Below are 20,765 nucleotides of genomic sequence, written 5' to 3'. Positions count from 1 at the left end.
ATTTACCTTAATTCTAGCACTGCCTCTTTAAGAATTTTTGGAAATTTAGGGTATATAAAGCGATTGATGCATATTAAATGATAAGAAAACCCGCAATCGCGTGAACCGTTTGTAGAAGCCCTGCCATTGGGAGGCTAGACGTTTCTCGCAACCCTAGATGATCGCAGCGTACATCTTAACCCTAACAATGGTTATGGAGTAGATGCCAATATTGTTTTCTGAGAACTGCGAACGCGATCTGAAAATTGCATATACGTTTGCTCCGATTTGTCAAATGCGAACGCGGTGAAAAGACAGACAGACACACACGTCCAGTAATAACTCTCCATCACGTCATCGTCACTCGGAGTGGTAAAAATTCGCGCAATAACACTAACCTTTTAATAACGAAGTTTCTGGTTGCCTTGGGTCGCGTGTTTTGTGAGTTTGTTTGTGGATATCGGATACACGAAGAACAAGTTTGGCGAGGAGCTGGTTCAGAAATTATACGCTATTGACGACGTATCAGGAAAGAAAGAACTAGTACAATTGTCCCTTTCGGGTTTTAACGTCGCCCATAAACTATGCCTATTCCTTTACCGACTTGAATAGCAAAACAGGGGTGCATTTATACTGTTTCATCCGTAATTTTCGACAACGTTCCCTGATACTTAAAAAGAAGAATGGCACTTGATATATCCATAATACATGACTTTTACCATAAGTTCGCAAGATACGTTCCGTAAGTTTGTCAGTGCATGGTTACTGAGAGCTTGTCATGAAATATCGTAGGTGAAACGTCATAGATTCTCGTGAGGTTACGCTTGGTGAGGGACTGTCAAAGGCTTATCTTATTACAGACTAAGTAAGACTAGATGTACTGCAAAATTAAACCGAGAGTAGTCAATTCTCGCTTGTCTTTCTCGAAATGGTTCTCATCAAGTCTAGCATTACGAAGTATAGGCCGTGTCGTACTTATGGAACATATCTTATAAACTTATGCTTTTACCAACCTCAAATTGCCTTCCTTTCCTTGTTTTACTAAAGAGTTGTTGTCCATTTACCGTTTAATGTCGTGAGAGGGTGGATGGAGAACCAAATAGTAGTTGGGAGGTTGTTATCTGTATTCTTTTAATGAAATTTACGGAATATATTGTCGTGAAATTCTCGCTGTAGCAGGCAACGCCAGGGAAAGTTAAAACAACGTAAGCAAGGGACAATGTTTGTGTAAGCTGTACAATCTCCTTGGTGTAAGTTGGTTTTACGCCTTATAGTATTTTAAGGTTGGTCGGAGTCACATTACAATCCTGTGCCCATATGGCTCCCTTGATAGGCTTTGATTTGAAGCTGCATTGAAGGCATAAATAGTCGAAATACAGTTATAAATTACGAGTTCTTAATGTTGGCTATATTCTACAGGGCCGGTAGGCCCTTGTAGATATGACTTGACACCTTTCCGCAATGCTAAAGGAAAATTTATATTAGATCCGAAACTAGATCAAAATCTGATAGCTTTAACAATATTCGCAAAGTAGATTTACGCAAAACACGTAGCTATAGAAATTACCTAATGAATTTTTACCTCTCCGAGTGACGTATGTCACGGAGAGGGTCACGGAGAGGTTCTAAAATCGACAGGCATGTCTGTGTGTGTGTCAGGCTGTTGTTATTGACTTACACCCCAGGGGCCCGCGTTCGCAGTTTCCGAATCGAAGCAAATGTGTTCGCTATTTCCGGACCGCATTCACAGTTCCCGGAAAATTCAAAACTTGAGACTATCCACAATTCAACTGGCCACTATTCCTTCATCTGACTAGTCAATTGTCCATTCCACATAGACACAAGTCTGTACTCCCTGGCTTCTAACACTACCATCTTCTGGTCATTGTCCATCCCACATAGACACCAGTCTGTAAACACTGGCTTCTAACAGCACCATCTTTTGGTCATTGTCCATCCCACTTGGACACCAGTTTGTACACACTGGCTTCTAACACCACCATCTTCTGGTCTTTGTTTTTGTCCATCCCACATGGACACCAGTCTGTACACCTGGCTTCTAATACCACCATCTTCTGGTCTTTGTTTTGTCCAGACCACATGGACACCAGTCTGTAAACCTGGCTTCTAACAGCACCATCTTCTGGTCTTTGATTTTGTCCATCCCTTATGGACACCAGTCTGTACACCTGGCTCCTAACATCACCATCTTCTGGTCTTTGATTTTGTCCATTCCACATGGACACCAGTCTGTACACCTGGGTTCTACTCCATCATCATCCTTAAGGTTAAGACATACGCGGCGATCGGCCAGGTTTACGAGGAACGTCTGGCCTCCCAATGGCAGGGCTTCCACCATAGGTTCACGCAATTGCGCTGTTCTTATCCATACCTGCGATTCGAAACCCTTATATACTACCTATTTGAGCAAGGCGAAACAACAGCCGTATCCTTCAATTCAAACGTCAATATTAGTCAAGTCTCTCAAGAATGTTTAATTGTTCTTTTTAAAAAGGATGTAACGCTGAATAAGGTGAATAACTAACGAATTTATTATAATAATTATATTTATTTTAGTATTTAAGATAATCATGTCTCTCAACACAAAATTAATACGGAAAGGGTAAAACGGCATTCTATGTGTTTGTCTGTGTTTGTCCGTCCGTTTTTACACTAGTGTGCTGCGTTAGAAGTTCGTTTTGTTTTGATGTGTCAAGAAATCCTACAGAACCTTAATACTCCCCTTTTCCATAATATAAAATGAATATGTGGAAATGTTTTTCGTAATTATGATGCATTTAGTACTTTTGTAGCTATAAAGCTCCGTTTAATTTTGATATTCCAAAGATTTTTTTTAATATTGTTATTTGAAATGGCTGTTTACATATTACCTTAGCTATACTACATGTGTATATAGAATAATCCCTTATTTAGTGATTTCATAAAGAAAGCTAAGACCTAGACTCCGGTGGGTATATTAAGTATTATCCGCAATTGGCTTAGTGAAACAAAGAGTAAATAATTGAGGCCTGAGGTGAAGTAAACTTAGGGTTTTGATTTTATTGTCTGGAATGAAGAGACATCAACGGTTCAGAGTGAGCCGAATGTTAAATACACTCTTAAAGAGTCAGGTTAAGATTTTAAAATAGAAGGAAAGGTCATGGTGGCAATTAGAATAGTAAAAGGGCTAGTGGTAAGCGGGTAGTAACTACAGAGTTTTTATTCTCTGTATGGTACGCATTGACTATCAGTGCGTCTAGCTACAATTGAGGTTTAGTGTTATTTAACGTTAACACTCGTGTTGGCAAACTAAGAATATTGTTGGTGAGACGAGACGATAGTGTTTACACTGAAAACCAGTTGTGAATGTAGCTATCAGAATTTAGGGTAAACAGCTGAAGCGTTGACTTCAATTCCTGTTCTTTTCCCCATCGACTGATTTCCATTGGATGTAAAATGTCGTCTGCTTTACTGTATATTCGCTATGCTTGGAATACTGCTTCAATATTTCGTAAATTTTTACTTCAAAAAAGAGAAATAATTCCATATCTAGGTAAATAAGTTTGTAGTAGTACACCTCTTGACTCGGAGAGGTAATATTTTGGTTTTCCCAACTTGTCGTTTCTGTACTGCAGAGACATTAAAGCCTGGTTCCCACTTGGCGAAAATAGGGCGAAACTTCAACGCGAAATGATCAGCGCGATAAAATTGAGCGAATTTTTGATATTCGCCGGCAAAAAATCGTATTCGCGGAACTGAGCGACTTGTTCTATTTTTTTAGTCGAGGAAAAAAGGGGAAACAAATTCGCCCTAAAAGCAACCAATCAAAACCCAGATTCAGAATTCTGTAATGCCTCCTCTCTTTTGCTTAGAATTATCTGTCGATCACTTAAGTTTTATTTTAAGCCTACTACTGTTTTATGTTTTAGCACAACACAAATACACAATGGGGGAACATCGGTTACAATATATAAGTGAAAACTACATTGATAGAATCTAAATTAAAGTTCTGATAATTCAATATTTCTTTACCTGAAGAAACTCGTGGTCACCTCTCATTTCCCGAAAGACATTTTTGAAACGTTAAATTTAAACAAAGGCCATTTTCATTATTTATTTTGTTTAGGTTTTCCATTTTTAATTCGCAAGAAAATAATTAGGCTTAACGTGAAAGAAAATCTCGCGCGCGATCTCTTCAAATTTCGCGCTAAGTGGGAACGCCGGCTCTGGCGAATAAATAATCGTCAAGAAGTTTCAGCCGGCGAATACACATTTCGCGTGCTTTTTTTCGCCAAGTGGGAACCAGGCTTAACGGTTCAGAGTGAGCCGAAAGTTAAATACACTTTTAAATAATTAGGCTTAGATTTTATAATCATGGTGGAAATCTTGGCCGCGTACAGCAGAGCTCAGCGCTGTTAGCAATACCCTACAGAACGGGATTTTGTGGTTGAATTTTAACGTCACGGTGCTCAGCGCTGAGCCAGCGCGGTCTTGAAAGAAAATAGTCGGGTTTTTGGATAACGCGACGTAAAACGCGTAGTTCTCAGCTTGGCGAAAAAAACAAGGAGGAATTAATACAAATAGCTCTTGCTGATTCTGATGGGACTATGGCTATTTAATTGGCGTGAAACCAGTTGATCACGCGGGAATTTTAAGAGACATGTTAGTTTCTAATTTTAATTATAAAAGTTGTTCTTATCTATCTCTTTAAATATGTTATCATACAATTTTTGTTAAGCCTTGGTACCTTGCACGCTTTATTGCTTTAGCGTCGTTTTTAAAACACCGATGACCGGAGAAAAGCTATGACGACAGATCTCACCGGTAAACGTTTTCCAAAATCCGCTGTCATTTTGGGGAGCTCTGCTGGACGCAGCCCAGACCAGTGAAAGGTCTGATCGTAATCCGATTATAGCTCCGTGTTTTCATGCTTTTTATGGTGCGCATTTACCTTCAGTGTGTGTAGCCACAAATTAGCTTTGGTGTTATGTAACGTTAACAGTCATGTTGACAAACTAAGAAAATCGTTGAGGTGAAACGAGAGGATAGTGTTTACATGGCAACCCTGTTGTGAATATGGCTTTGAACTTAGAGGGTATACAGTTGAGGAGTAGAAAATTGGGCCTTTTCAAACACCTAAAGTTAATATCCCTCCAAAGTTTTATCTCAGCATTTCCCGTTTTTCCCCCATTGGATGATTTTAATGTGTACAAGTATATCCTTATTGGATGTAAAATGTCGTCTTATTTACAGTATATTTGCTATGCTTTGTATACTGCTTTAATATTTCATAAATTTTAACTTCAGTATTTGTTCATAAAAGAGAAACATTTCCATATCTGGGTAAATAAGTTTGTAAGTAGTCCTCCTCTTGACTCGGAGAGGTAACTTTTGGTTTTCCCAACTTGTTTTCTTGTTAAAGCTATTGAGATAAGCAGTACCAGAAGTCCATTAAATTAGCCTAGGAAGTAACCAAAAGCGGGGTTTGGGACTCCCTCTCTTGTGTAGCAATACTGAAGAAGGGCGACACATTCGCCACCGCGCGCTAATTATTCTCAGATCTCCGGTTTAGGTGCGATTCGTACGCCAAAATTTGCCCTATTGAGAGAGAAAAAACTATTGGCTGAAAATGAACACTGTATATCTAAAGGGACCGAAAAACGCCCCCTTCCACTGTAAAACCGAGCCCTCTTTAGCAAAGAATCAGGAGAAGGGGTGGGGATGTGAATTTTGGAACAGTCAAGGTCTTTCAGTTTTATATGACTCTTCATAAATCTATTGAAAAAAAAAACTATTTAACGACCGTGGCCGTTCCTTTTTTTATTTTTTATGAAGCAAACAATATCTACCCTTTAGAGATCCAGCGTTCATGGGCTGAAGAAGTCACGCCCAGTTCACGTCAAGAAAGACTTCCTAGAGAGGAGCTCGAGAATTCTAACAGCGTTAGGAAAGGGGGAAAAATTTAACCCCCCATCCATGGAGTCAAAAGGAGTTCTTTCCCCATCAGAGACGTACGCTATACCAGCTATTGTAATTGTTTACTTCCTTGGCTAATTTAATGGACTTCTGGCAGTACTCATATATGTACCCTATTCTTATCATTTCTTTGTGTGCTTAGAGAGCCTTGAAATGATTTTGACCTTCGATATTCTGAAATAAAATAAAGAACACTCGCTTTGAAATATATTTTATTTTCGTTTGAACGCGGAAGAAACATGGAAACACTAAATCTAGAGAGGCTGAAATCTATTACCACCTACGAAAAAGTGATTTTAGTGGCCTCATTCGTAATATGTTACCTTTTTATTGTCCTTTTTAAACGACGGAAAAACCCTCTACCACCCGGACCTTGGGGTAGGCCTATAGTCGGTTACAAATATCATTTTGGTAATGAACCGCATAAACATTTTATAGAATTGGGAAAAAGATATGAATCATCAGTTATTGGGTAAGTCTTAATGAAAGGGACTAATTTGCTATGTTAAAATTAAAGGCATTGTCAAATCTGAGAGCATTAAACACAGATGGACAGGAATGATAAGCAGCATCGCCTGTCGTCGCCCCTAGTGGAAACGTTTCGATTCATAGATCATGTTATGGTTAAGGTTTGAGTCGAGAAAGTTTCTATGTTCTCGACGTGGCGCGAGAGATGCGCTTCCTTAAATGAACCACGCACCGTATCTCCATTCCAGTCCATTTGAGTTTAATGGTCATAGGTCAAAGGTGGATTTGCATTGTGTATCAGTTCCTCTCAAGCGCAGAATATTTGCCTATGTTGTTCATAGTACAGAATTTTTTAGAGTTAATATTGGATCTCAATATCTTGTAATGTTTAACGATTATGAGACAATGATTGAAGCGTATCGTAAAGAGGAATCTCTCGGCAAAGTTGACGAATCCTTTTACAACTACAGCGATTATACACGTAAGTTTATATCGAATTAAGAATAAAACTTAAAATAAGATTGTGTTTTTTTTCACGATAAAATACTGTAGTGGTTACATAGTGAAAATAAGCGCTTTTAAGAGTTTTTCCATTTTCACAACACCGTATTTAACATAATAAAAGAAAGTTATTTTAACATTAACATAATGATTCATTCCAATGACCTTAGATTTCTCAACAATAAACGGACCGGAATGGAAAGAGTACAGAAAATTCTTTACCGGGTTTTTCAAAAACCTTTTCCGAACGGTTGACGACGGATTTATCAACTTACATACCATTATTTCAGTAAGTAATGTAATTAATGAATTATCAGAAGTTAGTTGCTTACCGTCCTAGGAAGTATAAGACTCTAAGGAGGAAATTCTCGTTGACGTTCGTAAACTTCATAGAGATTTCGAATGTTGAAAATTATGAAACCTTATATTAAAATATGGCTATTTGCCTGAGGTTTCAAACGTAAGCCTTGGTTGTTCTGGCACTTTAGGAAAGTAATAGTGGCCTTTCCTTGTTATAATAATCGAATAACTATTGTCTATTTTACTATTTACTATTCGGTCTATATTTATATCGTCATAACCAGCTCTATCAACTGTTGCTCTAGTAAACATTTCTACTAATTCTGGAGTCAGCCTCCCTCACATCGAGATCGAGAACGACAAATTCGACAATTTCGAGAAATAATGAATGGATTGTATTGTATTGTTGAAGGGGGTGACGCGTCGCCGCGTCGCATCCGCATAGCCAAAGCAGTGACACCCCTCTCCCCGAGTCGACCCAGCAGCTCATCCACCACCAGGCACCAAAGAAGAGGGGAAAGAACCCCTCCCTGAGGACAGCCACGGTCGGTGGAGATTTCCAAGGATTCCCCGAGAAGAGACGCCGTCACCCTACGATACGTGAGCATTGAGTTTATCCAACGACACAAAGTGTCGTCAATACCAAACCGCTCCACAGCGCGAAGGATAACTTCACTAGAGATCCTATCAAAGGCTCCCTCGATATCAAGGAAGATGGCCAAAGACATTTCCTTGAACTCGAAGGCCCTGTCAAGGCAGTTCAAAATGCCATGGAGGGCCGTCTCCGTAGATTTGCCTTTCTGATAGGCAAACTGAAAAGTGGACAGGGGTGTGTGGGAAAGAACACCATCCCGCAAATACCTGTCCACCAATTTCTCTAAACTCTTTAGGAAGAAAGAGGTAAGACAGATAGGTCTAAATGCCTTGGCCTCAAGATAGCCCGCCTTCCCAGGTTTGGGAATAAAGATAACCTTCGAGCGCTTCGAGATATCTGGAATATGCGTCAGAGCAATGCAGGCTCTAAATATCCTGCACAAATAAGGGCCAATGGCGTCTATGCCTTCCTGGAGGAGGGCAGGAAAGACGCCATCTGGGCCAGGGGACTTATAGGGCTGAAACGAGTTTACAGCCCACTTAACTCTAGAGTATGTAACTATCTTATTGGCGATGCCCCAGTCCGCCCTGTGTGCTCTCCGAAAGTGCACAGGGGGAGCGTCGGTGCTTGTGGGGTCAAAATCCTTGGAGTCCGGAAAGTGTACCTTAAGCATATGCTTTAGGGTATCAGTCCCTGACTTGGTAAACTCACCTTCTGCCACCTTGATGGTGCTGAGCTGGTGAGTGTTATCATGAGCCAGAATCTTCATGATCTTGGCAGTAGCGGCGGTATCAGAGATGCTACCGCAAAAGTCCCTCCAGGAGTTCCTCTTGGCCTCCCGGATGGCTTTATTATACTTGTTGAGGGTCTGTCTATAAATAGTCCAGTCCCCAGTCCTCTTGACCCTATTAAAGAGTTTACGAGTGAGCTTGCGAAGCTTGCCAAGTTCCGTATTCCACCAAGGAACAAGCCTTGGCTGGTTGGCAAGCTTCGCCGGACAGTTGTGGTGGAGGAATTGATAATGGCTTGTTGCATGAGATCAACTGCCAAATCAAATTCCAGCACCGAGGAGAGCTTTGGAGCATTACCTCTGAGTAGGAGGCAAAGTTCCTCCCTGTAGCCGGACCAGTCGGTCCGACGGGGGTTACGCAGTTCCGTCTTAACCGAAGTTGACTTGACCGCGACCGAGAAGCAGATGTGCCTATGGTCCGAGAGAGACGGTTCATTAGACACATGCCATTTGGATATCGACAGACTGATATTGTCTGTGGCAAGGGTGACATCAATGACCTCCTTTCTGTTAGAAGTAACGAAGGTTGGTTCATTGTGTCTGTTGAGAGTATGCAGGTTCGTACCGACCAGATATTCAAGCACTTCATCACCACGTCTGTTGCAGTCACTACTGCCCCACGTAACATGATGGGCATTGGCATCACAGCCCAGAATGAGCCTGTCCCCCTGCCTCTCACAGCGGTCGACAAGAGCGACAACCTCCTGTGGTGGAGGGGAACCCGTGGCATCATGGGGAAAGTAAGCAAACGCCATGATAAGGCCATTTTCCTCTCCAAAAGAGGAGGGCATTACCTTAATCACAGCAGTATCCCTAGTGAGGTAGTTCGGAAGCGGAAGGATGTCAAGACCCTTACTGGTCAGAACACACGCCCTGGGGTTGGGTGAGGTAAAGTCATAAGAGATATTACCTGCATTCTTTAAACCAAGGATTTTACCATTATGAATCCAAGTTTCCTGAATGAGGGCCACATCTAGGCCCTCTAAGGCAAACCTCCGACATAGAACTGCCGAGGCTGCTTTGCAATGATGCAGGTTGATCTGGATCACCTTGATGCTCATGTCTTAGGAAGAGAGACGGCCCCGGCTACTGCTTGGCGGCAGCGTGGAGTCCCGATCCAGGACCGGTATCTCCTTCGCCTCCGCCAGCAGCACCCTCGGCCTCCATTTCCATTCCAGTAACAGGAGCGTAGGTCCTCTCGGTATCAGAGTCCTTCAAAAAGTCGGACTCTGTCCCGAGGTCTATGTCTGAGCTATCTGGAAAGGATGGCTCTAAATTAATTCCAGCAATATTTGCTGCCAGCTCCCCACTCACGCTGGTAGCAGTATTGCCTTCTTCAGAAGCCTCAGAGACATTCTGGAGAGGGTCCTTTGGCGCATTCAGGACTTTAAATGTCCCGACATCTACACCAGTAAGACCCTCCATGGAGGAGCCATCAATTAGGAAGATCCAGCGTCTGGTGCTCTTCTCATCGAACGACTTCAGGCACCGCCAACAGTCGGTCAGAAACCTACCGTTGTAGGCCTTTAATCGCCGGAGAAGAGCCGCCGGATCAGTGGTGCGACGGTTGTTGGTCCGGAAGGACACCTTGAACGGCTTCGGGAGTTCACTGGTCTTCATCACTGAAAGCCGTGTTCCCCCTACGGCACGCTCATTATGGGTAGCACCTTCACGAGCCATTCGCTGGTCGCAACATCCCCACATGAATAGATCATGGCCCCAGCCATGATGTGGAAATTTAGAGGACGCGAAAGCGAGCTTCCCGATGAAAGCTCAGCGTCCAGTGCGTCAAGTATAGCGGCCTGGATGGGAACGACGTCCTCATCCGTGACCGCATTAGTCGGATAGCCATTTTTAACGATGGCCATTTTGACAATACTGGCGACGTCGCAGTAAGACTTGGTCTTCTTTGACGCCGCCGCTTGTAAGCTAGGCGAGGGATCAGGGTCCTCCGTCCTAGCTCTCTTTCCAGAAAGGGTGGTAGCTTCTCTTACACCAGGCGTAGAGTCCGTACCCGGGACACTGCCTTCTCTAATACTAGGCCTGGAAATGTACAACAGAAGTGTTTTTTATTTGAAATTTTGAATTTGCGCATAGTAACCGTTAGATGGCTCTTTTCTGGGGAGAATTTTCGCGATGACGAAAGTAAATTCGTACTGCGCAGTCTCGCATGACGTCACGTCCTTCGCTTTATGGCGGACCAGGGTGGGAAATAAGGATTTTTTTAAACTGAACTAAATAACCTGGTCCATTGCACAAGGGCACGCCGTCTGCTAAACTAGAGAAGTGGATAATTAAACTATTAGAGTTAATGTTTGGACTCTAGTTACCCTTGAATTATCTCCCGAGGACCATTGACCCCCTCCGATTTAATTTTTAAACTGGACCAGGCAATTTTTAAACTGGTCATTTGCCCTGTGCCACCGCCTTATTTTCCACGCTGTGGCGGACTATGGGTGCAATTCGTCGCTAAAATGATACTTAGGTATGTATGATTGTATTTTTCGTCAAATTCAGTTAAATCTGAAGCCCAACTACAATGAATAGACCAATGTGTTTGGATCGTGTCTCTCAACTTAGAACCAACGCAAAAACTTTTCAGTTTAATACATTTGCTAGATAAATAGAGACATAGGTATTCCAGCAATTATTTGACGAACATTTTAATTGATGTTGCAGATTTTTTGAAGGAAGCAATGCACTTCATTGATGATACTTGTATATTTCATTCAATCATATTTTGCGAAGGCTTTAAAATATGATTGTGATACATATTTGGAATTAATGAAACTACTGTTAACAAAGTTTTTAAGACCATTGTTAGACAATTACGCAAAAGATTAAACAGATCGCAAAGAATCGTACAAAAAGTTCAAGAACAAACTTCTCACATGAAAAACTCTAAAGATGTAAATACATTTTACCCACACTGTGATACATGCCTTTTTTATTGTCGTTTGAATTTTAATGTGTCTTATTATTTAAGTCAGCTGCTATATTATCCTCAATACCTTTACTTTAACCGTTGTCTTGCAAGCTTTTAAAAATTTCCCCTAGTTTTGAATTTTCCGCCAGTTTAAAACCCCAGAAGAGCGACATCTAGCGCCATTTGTGAAATACTAACTGCCACACCCCTTTTTTTCGTATTGCATGGCCTAGTATTTGAGATGGCAGTGCCCGGGACGTTACTCCCAGCACCCGAAGGTACGGGAGTCCCATCTCGGCCCGTATCTCTTGCACCCAGAGCAGAGTTCTGGCCACCTTTTTGGGCTTGTTTTCTTCGGCGGTTGGCTTTTCGCCTCCTATTAGCCTCATTCAACCTGGTAGAACCCGGTTGAGGAGCAGGGGGTGACTTTTGGCCTTCCGCCGATTGCGGGTGGGTGCTGCCGTAGGCAGCATCACGCCCAGAAGCAGGTTGGGAGTTGCCTCCTTCCCTGAGAGAAGGCTGGGTACCGGTAGAACTGCCTCCACGCCCAGGTTTGTTTTTGGTTTTTGTTTTGAAAGAATCCATATAGATCCCACGAGTAATGAGGCAAGTAAAAGGTCACCACCCGGTAGTCCTCATCCCGGGTCACTGCCATCTCAAATACTAGGCCATGCAATACGAAAAAAAAGGGGTGTGGCAGTTAGTATTTCACAAATGGCGCTAGATGTCGCTTTTCTGGGGTTTTAAACTGGCGGAAAATTCAAAACTAGGGGAAATTTTTAAAAGCTTGCAAGACAACGGTTAAATTAAAGGTATTGAGGATAATATAGCAGCTGACTTAAATAAAAAGACACATTAAAATTCAAACGACAATAAAAAAGGCATGTATCACAGTGTGGGTAAAATCAGAAGTAATATCAGAAACCTCCCTACGGGAGGGAAGTATACAAGACGCCATAGGCATAACGTTAAAACACGCGAGACATCCTCGAACCGCCAAATACCATGTTCAGACACTATTGCTCACGGACAAGGTACGGTAGATCTTAGTCCTTTGATATGGTCGTTGGAAAGGGAAAGAGGAAAAAGCGCTTCAAACTAGTGTAGTCTGCTTAGCCGTCTGTCGTAAAGAAATATAAGATTCCTGATTTTGCTAATAAATATTCACATACAGTTATTTCGAAACGAAAATCTAGTTTGTTGTGAAGCCAAGAAGTTGAAAATTATGAATACAAGACAAAATTTCGAGATAGATAATAACACCATTTTAAAATCTATCTATGTATAGTGTTAGTCATATACCTTGGCAAGGTAAGGGTTTAATTCAAATTTTATGCAAAGACCTATGAAAATCCTATAATCGAGACACTGCCTGTTTATTAATGATTGATTATCATCAAAATCTAAAAATGCTGCATGAATTATTTCACTGGAAAAGTTTAAAATTACAATGAGTCTGTGAAATTGACTTAACTTAAGCAGCCGACGCAATCGCGAGATCAGAGAATGTATTCCTACGCTCTACGCGGCGCGGCCCTATTTTTGAAACTTTGTTTACGGCCGTATAAGTGCGCGGGGACATTCGCGATACGAGGATGTATCGGGAAAAATTCGCCTTTGTATACTTTCCTCCCGAAGGGAGGTTTCTTATATTACTTTTGGTAAAATGTATTTACATCTTTAGAGTTTTTCATGTGAGAAGTTTGTTCTTGAACTTTTTGTACGATTCTTTGCGATCTGTTTAATCTTTTGCGTAATTGTCTAACAATGGTCTTAAAAACTTTGTTAACAGTAGTTTCATTAATTCCAAATATGTATCACAATCATATTTTAAAGTCTTCGCAAAATATGATTGAATGAAATATACAAGTATCATCAATGAAGTGCATTGCTTCCTTCAAAAAATCTGCAACATCAATTAAAATGTTCGTCAAATAATTGCTGGAATACCTATATCTCTATTTATCTAGCAAATGTATTAAACTGAAAAGTTTTTGCGTTGGTTCTAAGTTGAGAGACACGATCCAAACACATTGATCTATTCATTGTAGTTGGGCTTCAGATTTAACTGAATTTGACGAAAAATACAATCATACATACCTAAGTATCATTTTAGCGACGAATTGCACCCATAGTCCGCCACAGCGTGGAAAATAAGGCGGTGGCACAGGGCAAATGACCAGTTTAAAAATTGCCTGGTCCAGTTTAAAAATTAAATCGGAGGGGGTCAATGGTCCTCGGGACCACTTAGATAATTCAAGGGTAACTAGAGTCCAAACATTAACTCTAATAGTTTAATTATCCACTTCTCTAGTTTAGCAGACGGCGTGCCCTTGTGAAATGGACCAGGTTATTTAGTCCAGTTTAAAAAAATCCTTATTTCCCACCCTGGTCCGCCATAAAGCGAAGGACGTGACGTCATGCGAGACTGCGCAGTACGAATTTACTTTCGTCATCGCGAAAATTCTCCCCAGAAAAGAGCCATCTAACGGTTACTATGCGCAAATTCAAAATGTCAAATAAAAAATACTTCTGTTGTACATTTCCAGGCCTAGTATTAGAGAAGGCAGTGCCCCGGGTGGAAGGCTAATTACAACGGGGTTTCGCCTGGTGCCCCGAGGGGATCGTTCGAGATACCGTAGATTAACTTCCCCTGTACCACACAGCCCTCAGCACGATACCTGCACACCTTGGCTTGGGAAGGGCGCGTATCAACTCAGCCCACATAACGCAATGGTTGACCGAGGAGGTGTGATACAACGCACTGTTGAGGACCCAAGCTGGCGGTCGCGCAAGCGAAAAGAAAAGCAAAGCACCAAAGCAAGGGGGGGGGAATTAAGAGCGCCATCCAGCTTGCGTCTCCAACTTCGAGAGCCATAATGAATGGATAGTCCACCAGGCGGTGTTAGTGTATCGATAAAATGGCGGGAATTTTTTTTTTAGGGAGGGGCGGGCCTAGGTAGTACTTGATGGTAGCGAAGATGAAGGTAAACTCGAACGTTCTCTCTTTACGTGAATGAGATCTTGATATAACACATAGCTAATTGAGCGTACGGAATCGTTCCCAGTTGAGTCCCTACACTGTTGAATAAAAAAGAAAGGGAAGGTTTCGATAAAGTTCCGAGTCTTATACTTCCTTAAATAGAAGTCATTTAATTGTGGCCTTGTGAAGTCTTAAATTTACCTCATTTTAGGATGAAATTGATCATCTTCTAGAAGTTTTAAAAAAGATCAAAAAGGAGGATTCAGTCAACATACGGGAGTTGTTTCGAGAAGGAACCAATAACACACTGTTAAAATATATTTTCAACAAAACTTTGCCCCCTGACCATCCGTTTATTTTGGCAATGGCCGAACAACAGAAGTTAATACTCGAGGCAGCGTTGATCACCGATTGGACAGTATGTTTGCCTAAATTACGATGGTTCACGCGTAGTGTTTTACCTAAACAGAAGAAGCTGAAGAAAATGTGCAAAATAGTCGAGAAATTTGTTGAGTTCGTAATTTTTCCCATTATTTTCATTCCACTTATTATAAAACTAAAATTTATTTGTAACCACCAGTGATGAAATTGAGGATCATAAGAAAACACTCGATGCCGACAATCCAAGGGATTTTATTGATCATGCTCTTTTGAAAGAACGAGAATGTGGAACAAGCTCAACGTTTTCGGGTCTGTTTATATTTAACACAACTTGTGATCGGATAATAACGCAAAAGACAATTGGAGAGCTTAATTATAAGGAGAGCGTAGTCGACATGTGATGCACTATAGGAGGATGATGATAAGGGAGAATATGATTGAGGAAACGTTTTGGCAATACTAGCTCCTTTTTCCCCCTAGTTCAATAAAAATCACTTGATTTTTCATTTCACCCTCCCTTTAATGCGATATTACTTTGGCCCCTATCTTCGTAAGGATTAAAATCCGTTTAAATTTTAATCGTCGGGTCATGTGATGTGCGTAACATAGGTAGCTTACTGCACATGAGAGGCTCTCCTAGACTGTAAAGCAGAAACTTCAGATCTTCCTTTATCCACATTCACAGCCAAGGGAAATATTATTTACTGCCTTATATTTGCACTACGAAACTAGACCTCTGAGAATCAAAAATATTTTATCGCCACTAGTGCATCTAAATTAGAATTACTTTATGCAATAATAAAGCAGAGCGCTGACTGGTTTTGTATTACAGATGGCACGCTGAACAGCAATGTTCAAATAATTTTAGCGGGTGGTAGTGACACGACTCGTACCTCGCTGGAATGGGAGTTCATGTTAATGGCCAAGTTTCCCCAAGTTCAAGAGAACATTTTTAAAGAAATAAAGGAAGTTTTTGGAGTGGATCAAAAACCTAAATGGGAACAGCGATATTTATTGCCCTACACAATGGCCACCGTTATCGAGTGCCAACGTTGGAAAACTATAATTCCCATAATTACAACTAAAATGTAAACGACTGAAACTAACTTACTTATTCATGTCACAGGGTTGTCACGTAATTTCTAATTTTGTATTTTCCGTACTCATGAAGCTTTTACCCACTATTTTTTCAATATTTCTGACTTTTCCCAGTTTCTGTGCTTGATAGGAATTTTCGCGGCTTAGATTCCTTTTTGACGTTTTGGGTTACAGGATCCTTAAAATAAGTGCACATTGTATGGCATTAAAATTTTACTGCCCTATTTGGTTTGCTCTTTTTAGGGGTTTTAAACCAAAAAAGCAAACCAAAAAAGGATCGAATCTGGAACTAGTATTGACACAATTGTGAGTCTATGCTTTCTATTAAATTTTTAGTCTTAGTATGTTGACGTTGTTGGCTGAGTTCAGCGTGAAATACCAGTAATTTATTATATATATAACATGTCATTTTCGTACTGACGCATATTCGTGACGTAGACTAAAACATACTGTAAAACAAGCTGGTTGTTTGGTTTTCTGATAATTTAATATTTTTAAATAACCTTTCTATTTTTTTTTGCAAAAAAAGGGGGGCGGGTAATTTGGTCTGAAAAATCAGTATTCATAATATTTTATCCTATTACTTTTTCACGTTTTAGGGCGTTGCGAGACTTTACCGTTAAAGGATATAGGATCCCCAAAGGATCGAGTATTGCCGCTAATATTTGGGCCATTCATCACGACGAGAACCATTGGGACCAACCGGCTGAGTTTAATCCTCAGCACTATCTAACGAAGGATGGGAAGCTCAACATAAACGAAAGATTTTTTGCATATTCCTACGGTAATTTGAAAAAAGAAAAAAAGCCCAAAGTTAATAATACAATTGCAAGGGACTAGCTTCTTTTTCTCGTCATAGACTGTAGTTGTGGAGATTTGTGATATGTAGGTCATGCGACGTAATCGAGGTATTTAGAGAAAAGACAAAAATTTCGTAAAACTCAGCCATGACCGTTACACAGCATTTTAGATACAGCTTCTCGCCTCATATTCAGAATAATAACAAAAACATATCATAGACGACAAGTAAAAGTGGAGGGGAATCAGTAAAAACGTGGACTTAGGTGAAACCGAGGTCTAAAAACAACGATAATGAACATTGTGTTGTAGATACAAAAATAGAGCCCAGATATAAAAGGCTGAGGCTCGTTGATTTAGACACAAAAGATGCAGTGAAAAAGGTTCGAGATCTTAAAGTGGTGGTTATTCTCCATTCGGGCACACTCGGGGCTGTTTAAATTTTATAAACGACATAGATGAGACATTCGTTCCACTTAGAGAACATAACACAAAATACCCTCAGCCATAACACTAACAGAAAGTTGGTCCCTTGGAATGGTACATCATCTTGTGAAGACAAAAATAACACGCAAATTAAATGCATGTGTTGTTGATTCTTGTAGGTAAACGTGACTGTCCCGGAAAGAATCAAGCTATGATGGAACTGTTTCTTTTTCTCGTGGCTGTAATTCAGAAGCATAAAATACTTCCACCGGTTGAAGGTGTATCTCTAGAAGAAAACTATTCCCTGGTGACGGGACCAAAAAAGCCTTTCCTTAGATTAGAGCCACGACACTGTTAATAAATAGTTAGTTATGTTGGTTTTAATCAAATCTACAACACTTCTTAAAATGCTTTGATTATTATACTGTGACCCTTCATTTTGCAAATTCACCCCAAAGCGGAATGTTCCTGTATGGTTATTTAGATCATGGAGATTTCTCCATGTTCTTAAATCCATGCTCATTCTTAAAACTGAAACGGATTCGTAGTAATGCAAGTTTGAACACACAAAGTTTAACCGAGAATTTACTTACAAAACAATAATTGTATATAATTCACGAACGAACCAGAATGGGGTTTGAACTTATGACTAATTATTTTTATAGCGATCACTGGGTATCTAATATTACAGAACCCAACCTCCTAAAAACTGGTTATAGACTAATTCATGTAAAATTAACCCTCACCACAAAAAACGTGCGAAACTAAACACCAATAACCCTCAAAAAGTTCAACACGCCAATCGAATTTGATACGCGTATTCTTTTCACTATTAGTTTTGTAGTTTGTGACATTTCTTTTGTACTTGATTTTATTCTTCATTTCCATTTTATTTGTCAAAAAACAGCCTTTGGTATGAGCAGACTACAGAACAGACCATATATGAACTACAGCACCCGCGTATGATTACACTGTAACAATTCGGGGTCAATTTCTTAATCGTAGAAAATCTGTGTCACTGCACTCGACGACTGCACTACGGACGGAGAAAGCAAGACGTTTCTTGTGTTTAGCTTCTTTCCCGAGAGCAGTTTATTATAGACTTCTACAAATTATGAAAGACGATAAGTGCTTAGAAAGTATTAAAAAAACATAGGTTCTTTGTCTGTCATTTGAACATTTCAAAATACATATTCCACTGTTACCCATTCATATTGAGCAATTTTCATTGATAATGTATTCTTGATAATTCAATATTTTCACATCATTATAAGTAACAAATAGTAATGATTTTCAAAAGCGCATTTCAAAATATCAAACTTCTTTAAAGTTTCGCAAAGGATCAATATTCAAGTGATGGTGAATCCCCTTATAAGTCCTATTTTGTGTTTGTGTGTGGTGTTAACTTAAGTAAGAGCCGACATTGACAAACATAATGGTTGTAATTTAAAATCAATTTATTAATGATCACATTAAAGGTTAAACTTTATACATTGTAAATGAACTAATCATCGTCACGGCGCGCGTAGGAATGCTGCCTCGTTCTAGCTTCTCTTATCACATATATACAAATTTTGGCCTATTCTTTATCTTGCGTTGTTACATAAAAAACTATGTCAACTACTTTTTTATGTGCACAACAATATCCCCTTTTATAAAGACCTAATCTATCGGGTGGTTTAATTCGTCGGTCGGAAGTTCGTCTGACTTGAGCGGAGTGAATGTCGTTATTGTTGGTAAGGATAGGTCCGGCAGGTGCTGAGGGTGCTGAGGTCGATGATTTAGATTTGGCTTTGGACGTTGCTTCAACAGGAATTGGAATGACGCTGGAGGGTGAAGGTTCTGGCTGCAAGGTTTGATCAGTCGACTCGAGGATGACTTGTTCAGCAGTTTGCCTTTGGGTCGTGTCTCCTGATTCGTTGATTGTAGGTTCCGGAAAATCTAAAGGATAGCTGTATGGTTCAGGCTCAGGATCAGTTTCCGGTTTATCGCTGTTCGATGAACGTACTCGTAGCTGGTTTGAGTGCTTTCGCAATGTCCCGTTTTCAGAGTTGACCTCGTACATCGTATTGCCCAGTCGTTTAGTAACTAGTGCTGGAGTCTGGAAGCCATGTGGTTTTTCTTGATTGATTGTGAACGTTGGCATAGACTGCATCTCCTATATCGAACGATCGATGGTGCGGTTGCTTTTCATGTGACGTCTGAACTTCTTGTGTAGATAAATTTTTCGGATGAAGTAGGTCTAGTCTTGTGATATTCCTTCCGAAAAGTAGTTCAGACGGTGATTTTCCAGAATTCAGTGGAGTGCGTCTATAGTTGATTAGGATTCGTGCCAAACGTTGTGTATCAACGTAAGTATCAAAGCCATGATTTAAGACCTGGATTTCTTCGGTAGTTGGTCCGGGGTTCTTTTCAGTGACGTTTTGATTATTCTGACGCTCCTCTCCGCTTGTCCATTTGAAGCTGGATGGTATGGTCTGATCGTGAGATGTTTTATTCCATTTTGAGACGTGAATAATTTGAACTGTTCGCTTGTAAAAGACGTGGCGTTGTCGCTGACCAATGTCTTCATTATCCCGTATCTAGCAACGTGGTCTCTTAGTGCTGTGATTGAAGATTCAGACGATGTGTTGTCCCTTTTGTAGACTTCGATCCATTTGGTGTGTGCGTCGACTATGATGAATAAGTATTTTCCGTCAAGAGGACCGGCATAGTCTTTCCCAAGGTTCATTGGTGATTGGCCAAGGATTGTAGTTTCGTGGTGGTATGGCTGCGTTTTCGTTTCACGTTTTGCAATTCGTCGCCATTTTTCAATTTTCTGGTCAATTTTTGGCCACCACACGGTTGTGCGGGCTTTTATTTTCATACGAACGATGCCGTCATGTGTCGTGTGAAGTTCTTGCAATATTGCAGGCTGCAAACTTTTTGGTACAACGGCTATTGATCCAGTTATGACTATATCGTGCGCAATGGATAGTTCGTCTCTTTTCTTGAAAAAGGGCGTTAATTCGGGCTCAATTTCTGATTTCGACGGCCATCCATGGAGTAAATATCCCATGACTGTCTGCAGAGTTGGGTCTTGTGATGTTGCTTTCATCATCGTGGTAGTGGTAATTGGTTGGTTGTTCAAATCTTCAAGTAGTAGCACATATTCTTGAGGTTGAGATGTAGTGAAATCGTCGGTTATCAATGGTAGACGACTGATGGCGTCGGCGTTCGAGTTCAATATCCCTTTTTTGTATACGATCTTGTAATTGTGTGATGATAGGAGTAGTGCCCATCGTTGTAGTCTGGAGGCGGCCATCGGTGATATAGGTTTTTTCTCTGATAAGATATTGATACTAATGGTTGATGATCCGTGAGAAGAGTAAATGTCCGTCCGAGTAGATAATCTCTGAATTTGGACCCTCCATAGACTAGTGCGAGAGCTTCTTTTTCTATCTGGGGATATTTCTTTTCCGCCGTGGTGAGAGTCCTTGATGAAAAAGCAATCGGTCTCTCTACACCGTCGATTATGTGCAATATAACTGCTCCGATTCCGACA

General features: G+C 40.6%; 2 protein-coding genes across 6 annotated transcripts; both read left to right on the top strand.

Moving 5' to 3' along the window:
• The first annotated feature begins 6,154 nt into the window (after positions 1-6,154).
• Positions 6,155-18,710, top strand: LOC149713134 (cytochrome P450 18a1-like). 4 transcript variants are annotated; one of them, XM_089846240.1, is made up of 10 exons: positions 6,156-6,333; positions 6,394-6,427; positions 6,780-6,904; positions 7,095-7,213; positions 14,730-15,031; positions 15,099-15,208; positions 15,732-15,987; positions 16,241-16,303; positions 16,597-16,781; positions 17,401-18,710. In XM_089846240.1, the coding sequence occupies exons 1-10, from the start codon at positions 6,195-6,197 to the stop codon at positions 17,577-17,579; spliced, it is 1,512 nt and encodes a 503-aa protein (XP_089702366.1). In that variant the 5' UTR covers positions 6,156-6,194; the 3' UTR covers positions 17,580-18,710. The 4 variants fall into 4 exon arrangements, 3 of the variants coding, with proteins under 3 accessions (XP_089702366.1, XP_089702358.1, XP_089702374.1); XR_016370702.1 differs by lacking the exon at positions 17,401-18,710 and adding an exon at positions 16,960-17,006 and having other exon boundaries at positions 6,155-6,427; positions 16,597-16,905; XM_089846232.1 differs by having other exon boundaries at positions 6,157-6,427.
• On the top strand, positions 7,275-9,725 carry LOC149713135 (uncharacterized). 2 transcript variants are annotated; one of them, XR_016370709.1, is made up of 3 exons: positions 7,275-9,349; positions 9,418-9,497; positions 9,562-9,725. XR_016370709.1 is itself a non-coding variant. In XM_089846270.1 (2 exons), the coding sequence occupies exons 1-2, from the start codon at positions 9,023-9,025 to the stop codon at positions 9,424-9,426; spliced, it is 336 nt and encodes a 111-aa protein (XP_089702396.1). In that variant the 5' UTR covers positions 7,275-9,022; the 3' UTR covers positions 9,427-9,725. The 2 variants fall into 2 exon arrangements, 1 of the variants encoding a protein (XP_089702396.1); XM_089846270.1 differs by having other exon boundaries at positions 9,418-9,725.
• Positions 18,711-20,765: the final 2,055 nt, after the last annotated feature.

The sequence above is a fragment of the Phalangium opilio genome, unplaced genomic scaffold, assembly GCF_054372755.1.
Source record: "Phalangium opilio isolate 3A_F unplaced genomic scaffold, DU_Popi_V2 ptg000009l_1, whole genome shotgun sequence".
NCBI classification, from domain to species: Eukaryota; Metazoa; Arthropoda; class Arachnida; order Opiliones; family Phalangiidae; genus Phalangium; species Phalangium opilio.
Note: the sequence above shows the minus strand (reverse complement) of the source record. Positions and strands in the feature narration are given on the sequence as shown.

What these genes read in the sequence shown, in the direction of transcription:
- LOC149713135 (XM_089846270.1), top strand. Translation starts at nt 9,023, where the DNA reads ATGGTCCGAGAGAGACGGTTCATTAGACACATGCCATTTGGATATCGA.
- LOC149713134 (XM_089846232.1), top strand. Translation starts at nt 6,195, where the DNA reads ATGGAAACACTAAATCTAGAGAGGCTGAAATCTATTACCACCTACGAA. An exon ending in TATGAATCATCAGTTATTGG is followed by an intron (nt 6,428 to 6,779) that starts GTAAGTCTTAAT and finishes AGAATTTTTTAG; the next exon opens with AGTTAATATTGGATCTCAAT. An exon ending in AACAAGCTCAACGTTTTCGG is followed by an intron (nt 15,209 to 15,731) that starts GTCTGTTTATAT and finishes TTTGTATTACAG; the next exon opens with ATGGCACGCTGAACAGCAAT.